At 28.1% G+C, this 12,902-nt stretch overlaps 1 protein-coding gene across 1 annotated transcript; it reads left to right on the top strand.

Moving 5' to 3' along the window:
- The first annotated feature begins 1,441 nt into the window (after window positions 1-1,441).
- Window positions 1,442-7,388, top strand: LOC149139953 (putative cinnamyl alcohol dehydrogenase 7/8). The gene is made up of 6 exons (XM_089447173.1): window positions 1,442-1,530; window positions 2,075-2,188; window positions 2,287-2,514; window positions 5,629-5,911; window positions 6,282-6,435; window positions 7,186-7,388. Exons 1-6 carry the CDS (start codon window positions 1,442-1,444, stop codon window positions 7,386-7,388), a joined length of 1,071 nt encoding a protein of 356 aa, XP_089303299.1.
- Window positions 7,389-12,902: the final 5,514 nt, after the last annotated feature.

Raw genomic sequence — 12,902 nt, 5'->3', positions numbered from 1 at the left:
CTTAAAAGTCAATTAAAGTCAAGAAAATTAGAACATTGGCCACTCAGAAGCTTTAGGGTTTACTGACTCTTGCTCTTCTTATTATTAATGCTTTATAACTAATAAAACATTGATAAGGGAGCCACTCACTCTTTCAACTTAAGAAAACATTAATAAGGAGGTCACTCACTTTTCAAGATTAAGAAAACATTAATAATAATAAACCAAGCGAGACACCAAATTGGTGTATGAGACCCCCTTGTTTGTGGGACAAGGGATCCACCTTTGCGCAGCGATTTGACTGCTAAGTCTACGAAGGCATACATACTCTACCCCCCTCTGGTTTTGAACCTGTGACCTCTTAGGAGGAAACACATGCTCTTAACCATTAGGCCCACTCAAGCTGTACTATAAGGGTATCACTCAGAGTCTCCCAATTGTATGTAGTCTTTCAAATTTGTAAAATACTACTTAGGAGTATCACTCAATGTCATTCTCCTAATTCCTAGTGTTTCTTGTTTCCAAATTCAAATATCTCTATATCTCCCTATTTAAATAGAAGAACAATAAGTAATATCCTAACTTGAAAGCCCCTAGGGATTATTTAATCCCCCTAAAAACAATTTCCATCCTCAACCCTTCCACATAAAATTTAAACCTGAAACCTCATAGAAACTAAACCCAAATTTATCTACACCTCATAGATCCATCTCCCCTCACAACCAAACTACTCTGGTAAAGGGATCACTAACTCTCATGCTCCTCATTATGAGGGTTTCAAATTATTTCCCTTTTCAGTTCAGCTACAGCTAGACAACCAAAACTTTCTCACTAGGCAAGTGATGAAATTCATGATGGTGCATGATGTATACACTTACGTCACATGCCTACTGGAACCGCCTGCTTTCACCAAAAGCAATATCCCTAATGAAAAAACGTGCCCGGAGGTAAGACTTCATAATCGATTCGAATCCAGAGGTAGAGATACCCTCCACGTTAGAGGATCCAGTGGCCACCGGAGGACCAGGTCCAGGATTTCTATTTGTTGTCGGTCACCTACCTATCCGTCACAATTTCTATTAAACGCCATTATCAACAGACTTCACAATTTGTATCAGATACCATTGGCAACAGAATTCAAGATAAAATATAATAGAAATTGTGCAGCCCAGTTTTCGTCACGTTACCAAATCTGGGTTCCGTAAATAGAAAACTCGATTTTGTGCGTTGCCTTCCGAATACATAAACCCATTGGATCCAGAGATGTGGCTTCCCAGACATTTATTAATTTAGGATAGTCGTCCCCATATTAATTTATTCCAATTTTTGCGTTAAAATAAGCCATGACCATCTCTATATAAAAGCTTCTCCTGCACCAAGAGCTCCAGTGTTTCTGTTGCCATCCACAACATATATAGTACAGAAGGCAAGCGATCGAATCCAGTTAAGTCATTTTTGAGAGATGGGAAGCTTGGAATCTGGAAGAAGGGTGACGGGATTTGCAGCTCAGGACTCCAGCGGCCATTTGTCTCCTTACACTTATATTCTCAGGTACATCTATACATTGTATTCTATTTCTTTTGCAGTGATAATTAGTTTGATAAATAAGGTTAACCAAGAATCTATTTGGAAGTGAGTTAATAGTTGAAAAAATAACTTCGGCATAAATCACAATAACTTCGGCGTAAATCACATGTAGACAGATATTTGTCGACGGGTTTCGAACCAACTAGTGTGGTTCATCGTTCCTGACGATGAACCACACTAGTTGGTTCGAAATCAGTAGACAAATGTCTGTCTACATGTGATTTACGCTGAAGTTATTCTTTCAACTATTATGGATCACAGAAGCCTCAATTCAACTAGTGAGTTAATAGGTTAACCAATTCAATTTTTTGAGTGGAAATATCTGAGGAAACAATTTTTTATGATAAAGTTTGAGTTGAAGCTTTTCATATCGATATTCTGAAACAAAATTTCCACCAAAAAAAATTTGATAAATGTCAAGTTATTTACTTACTTCATTGAATTTAAATCAATAGTTAAAATAACTTCATTGAATTTAAATAAATAGTTGATCCTTTGGCTTTGGCAGAAACACAGGACCTGAAGATGTGGTGATCAGGGTCATTTACTGCGGAATATGCCACACAGATTTGCATCAACTTCGAAATGACTATGGCATTTCTCATTACCCAATGGTCGTTGGGTGCGTATATGTATATTGTTTTAAGATCATATGATATCACCATTAATATATGTGAAGTTTCTCTGTAACAGTTATGTGAGTTTTTTTGTGGCATGCAGGCATGAAGTGGTGGGAATTGTAACAGAGATTGGTAATGATGTGAAGAAATTCAAAGTGGGAGAACATGTAGGAGTGGGTTGCATTGTTGGGTCGTGTCGCAGGTGCCAGGCTTGCAATGATAGAATGGAACAATACTGTAACAAGAGGACTTGGAACTACAACGATGTGAACCCTGATGGTACTCCTACTCGAGGAGGATTCGCTAGCACCATGGTGATTGATCAGATGTGAGTTTTAATGGAAAGTGAAATATTATTATTGGGTTATTAGTGGAATGTGATTTTGTTTATTTCTCTTAGCTATTATTATAATTTTTAAGTCTCTCTTCTCTATGCAGGAATTGCATTAAATTAAAAATTTCATAATATTTTATATAATACATGTTTTTTTTTAAATAAATTAAGTTGAAATTGATGTAATAGTGATTTTTATAATATTTTATGTAATATATGTTTTTGTTAAATAAATTAAGTTGACAGTGATGTAATAGTAATTATTTTTATTTGATCATATTTTTAAATTTAAATTAATTGTGATGGAGAAATTGGAAAAAAATTATATAAGGATCTCTAATCCTTCTAAAATTTTATGTGGACATTCCACTTGGTTAGTAACTAGTTTTTATAGATAAGAATACAAAATAGCTGTTAAGGAGTTAGTAATATTTTAATGAAAGGTAAAAGAATAAATTAATTAAGTTAAGAGACAAAGTCAAATGTATGAACTAGATAATTAAATTAATAAATTAATAAAAATTTAACAAAAATAAATATTAAAAAGATAAATTAATTAAGTTAAGAGACAAAATCAAATATATGAATTAGATAATTAAATAAATTGCTGCCTTGAGAATGAAGCAAATCCAAAAAAAAAAATTAACTATAAACCTTATTAATTTTATAAACTAGAAATGCAACTGATATATATATATATATATGAAAATGAAAATTGATTTGAAAATTAAATTTAATATTTTTATAAATTAATATAAATTTAAAAAATATTTTAATTTCTATGCCGTTAATAAAATCTTAGTTTCTTAAATTTATTATATGGGTAATGGTAAAAGCCATGAAAAAGAATCACTTTAAATATATAATTTGGAAAACTCAATATATCTTTTATATATAATATTTTAAGCAGTTAATCCAAAAAGCATGATATATATTCTATTTACAGTCATGTTTATAGACCATACTCAGTATGTGGCAATGTCATCAGTTTTGACATATGTTTTTTTTTCACAACATGAAATTTTAATTCGAATGGGCCATTGTAATTAAATAATTAATAAAAATAATATATTAGAGTTTACCTTTGGACCATTAGATTTAAATAATTATTATTAAATAAATATACATTTTACCTAATGTAACAAAATTCTTAGAATAATAGTGATTTAATACTATTGAAATAATATTGGAATGATATATATATATATATATATATATATATATATATATATAGATTATTTAATAAAAAATATGAACGATTATACATGACTATTATGTCTAAATAATAAAAAATGGATTATATAATTTTTATATTTTAGATATACTCAAATTAGTTTTAAATTTTTACCTCTGGACCATTAGATTTAAATAATTATTATTAAATACATACACAATTTACCTAATGTAACAAAATTCACTATAATAATAGTGATTTAATACTATTATTTAAATTTAAATAATTTTGGAATGATAATATATATATAGATTATTTAATAAAAGATATGAACGATTATACATGACTATTATGTCTAAATAATAAAAAATAGATTATATAATTTTTTTTTTATATTTTAGGGTATTGACCATTAGATTTAAATAATTATTATTAAATAATACACAATTTACCTAATGTAACAAAATTCTTAGAATAATAGTGATTTAATATTATTATTTAAATTTAAATAATATTGGAATGATAATATATATATAGATTATTATTAATAAAAAATGGATTATAAATTTTTTTTATATTTTAGATATACTCAAATTAACTAATAATAATGAATTATAGGAATATTAATAATAAAATTAGTGGTTTGACTAGGACCTCTGGTCAAAATTAGCCATTGGCATTATAGCCGTTGGAGTCTCTGCACACTCTATTTAATGAAGCTAAGCCGGTTGGTTCGAAACGCGTCGACAAAAGATTGGTTATGTGATTTTGCTGAAGATTATCTAAACAATGTTATGGATCACAGAAGTCTAAATTTCTTAATAATAAAAATTAAAAAAAATTTAGAAAAAAAAATGCTACATTTATATCTAATATAAATTTTATTTTCGGAAAAACTATATAAAAGATTTCTAATCCATCTAAAATTTTGAATAGATATTTCACTTATCATCAATTTATAAAGAAAAATACAAAATAACTATTAAAACATTATATAATAAACATTATTATTAAAAAGATAAATTAATTAGATTAAAAAATAAAATAAAAGATGTATGAATCAGATAATAAATAAATAAATTAAATAGATCAAAACCTTGAAAATATAGCACAAAGATCAAAGAAATAACAATGGAGCTGAACCATAGGTTTATATTATTTATACAAAATAAAAATACAATTATATATATAATTTTTTATAAATTAACAAAAATATGAAAATTGATTTGAAAATTAAATTTAATATTTTTATAAATTAATATAAATTTTAAAAATAATTTTAAGATTATATAAAAAAATAAAATCTTAAAAATAAGATTCTCTTTATTTATCATAAATGAGAGATTGTAACAAAACTCAAAATAATGAAAAATACCTTTATTTATCATAAATGAGAGATTGTAACAAAACTCAAAATAATGAAAAATACCTTTAAATATATAATTTGAAAAAACCTCATACAATTTTTTATATATAATACTTATATAATACTTATTTGAAGTAGTTAATCTAAAAAACAAGAGATATGATAGGAGTCATCTAACAAAGTGGAGGAATTGCCTGGACGGCCAAAAGTGGTTGGAATCCAGGCAAAAAAATTTCAAAAGTTTTTGTAGAGGCACTGTTTGAATCATGTTTTTTATGATGGAAATATATTCGACACTATCAAAAAACGTCTAAGACACTTAAAAATTTGAAGTTTAACAATTATAATTTGGATTTACAGAAATCCTTGCCAGATTTTCTCTAAATATAACCAGAATTTCCATAACTTTTGGAACAACTCCTCCGCCTTGTTAGACTATCCGATGCGGATATGATATACTGCATTGAAAGCCCGTCCAATATGATTTTGATTTTTGAAAAAGTATAAATAATCATATTATTAGTCGGTAAATTTGGTCAATTTATCTGACAACAAACATATATGGCAGGTTTGTGGTTAAAATCCCTGATAATCTACCGCTGGAACAAGCCGCTCCTCTGTTATGTGCAGGGGTTACAGTGTACAGCTCCTTAAAGCAATTGGGCACAGAGGTGGGCAAGAGATGTGGGATTTTGGGTTTAGGAGGCGTGGGGCACATGGGTGTCAAGATTGCCAAAGCCTTCGGCCTTCACGTGACCGTGATAAGTTCGTCTGATAAGAAGAAAGAAGAAGCTCTAGAAGTTCTGGGCGCGGATGCCTATCTTGTTAGCAACGATGGTGAAAAAATGCAGGTGGGTGAATTACATCAAGGATTGTCTTACAACCTAAAAGTCCAGATAACTTTACAGTATGTTGTAGTTAAATTTAATGTGATGGTTTCTTTTAGAAAATTATTATTATTTATTAAATTTTGAAATATTTTTAAAATTAATCATTATATAAAAATAAATATTTTATGTATCTTGCAGATTTAGAAAATACCTTGGAATTCTAGGTTAACAAAAACAATCAATTGTTTGCCCACTAGTAACAATCAAATTTGGGAACTAGAATATTTTTAAAATCTGCAATCAACATAAATTTATGGAATAAAAATAATTCTTACACTTCTGAAATTTTGCCATTCTAATTGTAACTTTGACAAAATCCATTCTCTTGCAGGAAGCAGCAGAGAGTCTGGATTTTATACTGGACACCATTCCAGTTTCTCATCCTTTGGAACCATATCTTTCCCTTCTAAAGATGAATGGAAAGCTTGTTATTCTAGGCGTGGTGCCAGAGCCATTGCATTTTATTTCTCCTCTTTTAATACTTGGTAATTTTCTTTTAAATTGTTTATAAAATTAGAGTATCATAGTAATGTGGTCATGATTAAGTTAGATATCAAATTGGTGTATCAGTTTATGGAATAAAAGAACTTCTTCAACACGGGGGACTCCACTTATGGCACAGGGTTTTGCTAGTGAGCAATACCATATCAAGTGGGTTCATTTTGAGGGATATATATTGATGAAAAAATGACATAATATATTGGAAGATATATAAGGGGTAAAGAGTTTTTATAATGGGCTTAATGTTAATGAAAAATATAAAAGATTCTAAAAAATGTTAATGAAAATATGGATTTGGGAAGTTGTATTGGATTCGTATTGGTAAGGAGTTAAATAATATGATTTTTAGAAATATTTTCTGATATGTAGTCAATTAGGAATATTGTTTAATATACAAAGAACTCATAGATATATCAAAAAGTAACTTATAATGAAACATCAAATTATTGTTATCAAATTATTGTTATTATAACTTTTGCTAAGACCAAAATTCCTTCACTAAAAAATTTAACTCACTACTACCTAACTTATGAAAATATACCTATTCTACCCTTTTTCATCTTGTGAACTCTTTAGAAAAAACACATATCCCACTCAAGCTGTAATGTAATAAGATGCCCTAATAATGTAATAAGATCCACTAATAGTATCATAATGATAATGTAATCTGAATTGGGTAGTGGGTTAAGCTAGCTTTTTCCTAACATCAATTATTTTTTTAATATCAATCGCAGGGAGAAGAAGCATAACTGGAAGTTTCATTGGCAGCATAGAAGAAACACAGGAAGTTTTAGATTTATGTGCAGAGAAGAAGGTTTCATGCATGGTTGAGATTGTGGGTCTGGATTACATCAATACAGCCATGGAAAGGCTTGAAAAGAACGATGTTCGTTACAGGTTCGTCGTGGACGTGGCTGCAAGCAATCTGGATAAGTAGTCATCACAATGCCTGCCTGCAGCAATAGAAGTTCTGTTTCTGATCCAGGAATATATAGAAGCAGGATTGAAGTAATGCTGGTTGCTCAGTTTCACTTGTGAGGACTTAAATACCAGATATGGCATGTGTTGTGTTCGGTCCTACTCTTGCATGCAATAATAATTATGGATTGGTTTAGATTTTTATTATTCTACGTTGATTTAGGTTAATTTAAAATATTATGATTAAATATTTGATGAATTTTCTATTAATTTAAATTTATTTATTTGATAAGAATTTTATAAATGTTAAATGATTTTTATATATATTTTATTTTAAATGCAATAATAATTCTGGATTGGTTTATATTTGTATTACTCTATGTTGATTTGGGTTAATTTTAAATTATTATGATTAAATACTTGATGAATTTTTATTAATTTGAATTTATTTATTTAATAAGAATTTTATAAATGTTAAAAGATTTTGAATATCTATTTTATTTTAAATGGTTGAGAGGAATATTATTTTTCTTATTCAAGTTTAATAATGATCAAGTTATTAATATTATAGTATTTATTTTTTATCAAGTAATACAGTTTAGTATGGAGAAAATGTTATAGTGTTTGTAAATAAATGTAAGCATTCCACTCTAATATCATAATAATAAAAATAATAATTTTTTGTGAACAATTAATTCATATATAAATTTTGTTATATAATGATTCAACTATAATGTTTATTAGTTTTTGTGGCCGATATGATCTATAACAGGCTGTAACTCATATTGATAGCTGCAGTAAATCTTTGATAAGTACTAATAAACAAAACACACCAATACATAAATATATGATTTCAACAAACACAAATTTAAATGTAAAATTGTGTTTACACTCATACACATTAGATTATAAATTATTATTATAATAATATTATAAAAATTTTATACATTCCAAAACTACACTCAATTACTAATCACACTCATTTATTAATCCATAATTGAAACAAACCCTTATATACATAAGTAGTGTCAAAAGCTTTGTTTTTCCTCTTTTAACAATATTACTAGGATTAAATAGATTAAGATGTATAACAATATGTTCACATATCATTTTTAGAAAGTAATTTACATATTTTTCTTTTCTGATGTTATTTAAAATAAATTGAACTAAAAAATTATATTTAAATAAATAGTATATATTTTTTTAATTATATAAAATTAATTTAGTTAGAAAATAATTTACATATTTTTCTTTTCTAATGTTATTTAAAATAAATTGAACTAAAAAATTATATTTAAATAAATAGTATATATTTTTTTAATTATATAAAGTGAATTTAATTAATTTTATTAAAAAAAGTTAAATTTATTATAAGCCTCACTTATTTTCAAGGCTAGGAATTATCATTATTGTTTTTATTAATGGGCTATAAATTTTCTTCCATCTTCCAAATTTCATATTAATGTAGTTGTTTTTAAGTTTAAGAGTTTTATTTATAATCATTTCACTTAAATATTCTCTCTTATTGTTTCCGAATCTCATGTTATTGTAGTTATTTATAGATTTATAAGTTTCATGTAATGTAGTTGTTTGAAAAGATTTAAAACTTTTGTAAATGTATTGGTTATATCTTAATATTTAAATATTAATTAAATAAAAAAATTAAGATATCAGAAAAGTGAGCTAAATTAAAATTAAAAAATTAAAACATATAGCTTTTTCAAATACATACCTCTTCTCTTTGTGAATTATTATCTTCCAATGTTACCAAATTTAATTTGAGTTGATGGTATTCAAATCAAAAACATGACACGAATTGTAGAGAGTTGTGAGGAGCACCTCTTTGGGAAGTGATGACCACCAAGCATGTAAGAAAGGAGTTTCAAGAAAGGAGTTTCAAGAGTTACATAGAAATATGTGGTCATTCTAGAGCAGTGGTAGATATTATGGGGCCGACTGACAATACATTTAGTGGGGGAGTTTTCAGTATGGACATCCAAACCCCCAAGGATTAACCATTCAGGCCTATGAAAGATACTTTCGAAACAAAGGTTTATCATCCGAACATAAACTCTAACGCTCATGTTTGCCTTGAGATTTTGAAGGGAAAATGGTATCTTGCATTAACAATTTCCAAGTGAGAACATGGCAACGTATGCTAAGTAAATGACTGCTTTTCATTTTATTATTTTAATTTATTTTCTATAATAATTATATTATTTAAATGAATTTAGTGGTGCATCAAAGTCCTATGATAATTATCCAAATTCATATAAAAGTTTATTATATTATTTTTCCTACGTTAAAAAAAATGGATCATAAGCAATTTTTTGAATCGACATATCAACCCATTTGTTTAAAATGCTATCTAAGTATATTTTCATTATCTGTATAGAAAATTTTCGGTGTTAGAAGTGAAGGAAGAACATGTATATAATATTAAGGTATATGGAAAGAGTTTTTATATGTAAAATAGTATATTGCTCTCTTGCTTACTAGATGCATGAATATAGGGTTCACATATATATAGTTAGACATATTCTTGTATAATAGTTAGCAAAAAAGATCGGTTCTCTTAAACAACAAAATATGAGGGTTAAATTATAGAAGTAGAAATCATTCATGTGTAATTATTAACCCTACAGAAAAGAGTAACAACAAAAACTAGGTAGCAAAAAACAGGTCTAGACCACATAACAATTACTAAATTTCATTTCCCAAAAATAATGCTTTTGAAGAGCCTTTCTCTAGTGGCTAGTAGTGAAACAAAAAAATGTGAGGGTTAAATCCTAGAAGTAGAAATCATTCATGTGTAATTATCAACCCTGCATAAAAGAGTAACAACAAAAACTAGGTAGCAGAAAATAGATCTAGACCACATAACAATTATTAAACTTCATTTCCCAAAAATTAAGCTTTTATTAAAAATATTTGCATCGGTTGAGAAGCTTCCTATGAGAATGGCTAAAGGGGGTCTCCTCCTAGGGAGGATTCTTTAATGATCCTTTGTCTGCATCTGTGATGATGCCCTGTCTCCAAACCTAGTTTAGTCATCCGACGGCACCAAAAAGAAAAAAGAAAAACATGTTGAGCCTCTAGTGGAGAACACTTAAATGTCACAAGATGATGATAATGGTCAATTAAGTGAGAAAAGGAAACCTTTTTATGCGAGGTTAGATTTGATGTCGTCAAATAAAAAAATATTTATTGGATCAATTCAAGATCTAACCAATTCTAGTATTTTATTGTTATTTGTCACAGGAAAAGGTCAAATAAATTTATTTATTGAGTTAATTAATAAAAATGGGTAAAATGATAAGAAATAATTAATAGACAAATGGGTTTATTAAATTAATTTTAAGTGAAATGATTAAATAAGTTATAAAGAACTTATAACTAATGATTTTATAATAAATTATTTCTATGATAATGTTTCAAGGAAGAAGAAATAATCAATAAATAAATGATTTAATGAATTATTCCTATGAAAACTAAGTAAAAATATTTTGAATTATTTAAACTTTAATAGGTAAAAATATGATAATAACATAAAATTAATGAATTTGTGAGTTATTCTCATGTGGTTAAATTAATTAATGGAAATAACTTAAGAAAAGTGGTTCCAAATTCTATTTTTATAGTTGAAAATGTGTTTTAATGTGTAAACACCCATACTACATGGCATATGTGGATCCACCGAATTAATTATATCTAGGTAAGCACTTTTATGTGATAACATATCTAATAGTATAATATCATTATAATATTAGGCTTGATTTAATATAATATTATGATATAAAATATTAATTAACTATAGAGAAATATTTACATTATATTATATTATATTATATTATATTATATTGAACATAGTATTATAATATTAAAAAAATCACAAAATTAAAAGGATAAAGACACATGTAAGGTCTTATTTTGATTTTAGATTACTTTCACATTAATATTTTTCTTTTTTAATGAAACAAGTGCTTTGATTTTACTGCAGATGTTAATTTCTAATCATATTTAATTGATTGCACTAGATGCATTAATTTTAGTACATATGTTTATTTCTAATCCTATTTGATTGTTTGCATTAAATTCACTAATTTTAGTGTACGCATAGAATAATTATTGATGACATGAATTGAATTCATTGTTACAACAATCATCATCCTACATCCATATTAAATAGAAATGAACAACAAAGAGACTAGATCCATATTAAATAGAAACAGAAAACAAAGAGTAAGTCAATAGAGAAAGGTACTGAAATTGACAATTGAAGATGCATTGATTTCAGTGTAGATTTTGATTCCTAATCTTATTTGATTGTTTGCACTAGTTGCATTGATTTCAGTGGAGATGTTAATTTTTGATATGATATAAATATATGATTGATGTGCATTTCTTTCAAAGTAATTAGATTAATAATGTGCATTGATTTTAGTGTATGCACAAAGTAATTATTAGCAACATGCATTGATTTATATATTATAGTAATCATCAACCTAAACGTATATTAAATAGAAATGAATAAGAAAGATCCTATATGCATCTTAATCATCAACTTAGATCCATCTTAAACAGAAAAGAACAACAACAAAAAGGTTGATAGAGAAAGGCATAAAAAATAACAAGTGAGGAGTGCCAACCAAAAATGGAGAAACAAATACAATCTCCCCGATGGGGATGTGAAAGGAAGAATCAAGAGCCTTGGGCCTCGTGCCCGCCACCTTCAAGACTAATATAATGATTTTCATTAAAAGCGAGGGGTGGCGTGGCCACCCCCATGAAAGTATTTACATCTGAGTGGACAGGTTTGGGAAACATACACATGAGGTTTATGCTTGTTGTATACATTCGGGAGGGGAAAGGTTAGGTGCTCAACTGAATTCAGGGTACTTTAGTTCCTCTCCCTGTTAGGGAAATCAATGGATTTATTGTAGCATTCAGGCATGACTAGCAGCGGAGAGTGTGTGCCTTGGAGTAGGGTTACTGTGCATAGAATAGTGGAGGTGTTCATCAAAATTGAGCCTTCATATAAGGAAGCACCCTTGGTTCATCAGTACCCTTCCACCATAAGAAAACTACAATTAGATCTTGTAGCGATTACCTAGAGGAAAAGTGGAATGATGCATAACTGGAAGAGGTATCTACATCTTCTTAGGATAAATCCAATTCTTTCTTGTTCATCAATTTCACTATGGGTTAATAGGATCCACACTTATATAACCCTATACGTTGCACATGATTTAGTAAAATTGTCTTGTGATTAGTTATTTTGTTGTGAGAGAAACTATTGCATTGTATGCAAGTCGGGTCGAAGTCCTGGAGAAGGGTCTGTCATTATCCTGTTTACCATTCTAGTTTTTGTTTAGAGTTTGATTGTAGGGTTTTGTTGGGAAAAATATGGCACTCTCATCAAGTTAGTAGGTCATGTCAAAAGGCTTGAGTATAAGTTTATTTGTCATTATTTAAAGCCTAGCACTATTCCTATTAGTCGACTCTCAGTCTAAGGTTTTGTGTGGGGTGTCTC

The sequence above is a fragment of the Pinus tabuliformis genome, chromosome X (genome assembly GCF_031772625.1).
Source record: "Pinus tabuliformis cultivar Carrire ecotype Pingquan chromosome X, CPIR1, whole genome shotgun sequence".
NCBI lineage: Eukaryota > Viridiplantae > Streptophyta > Pinopsida > Pinales > Pinaceae > Pinus > Pinus tabuliformis.
This window is presented reverse-complemented; position numbering and strand designations above follow the sequence as displayed.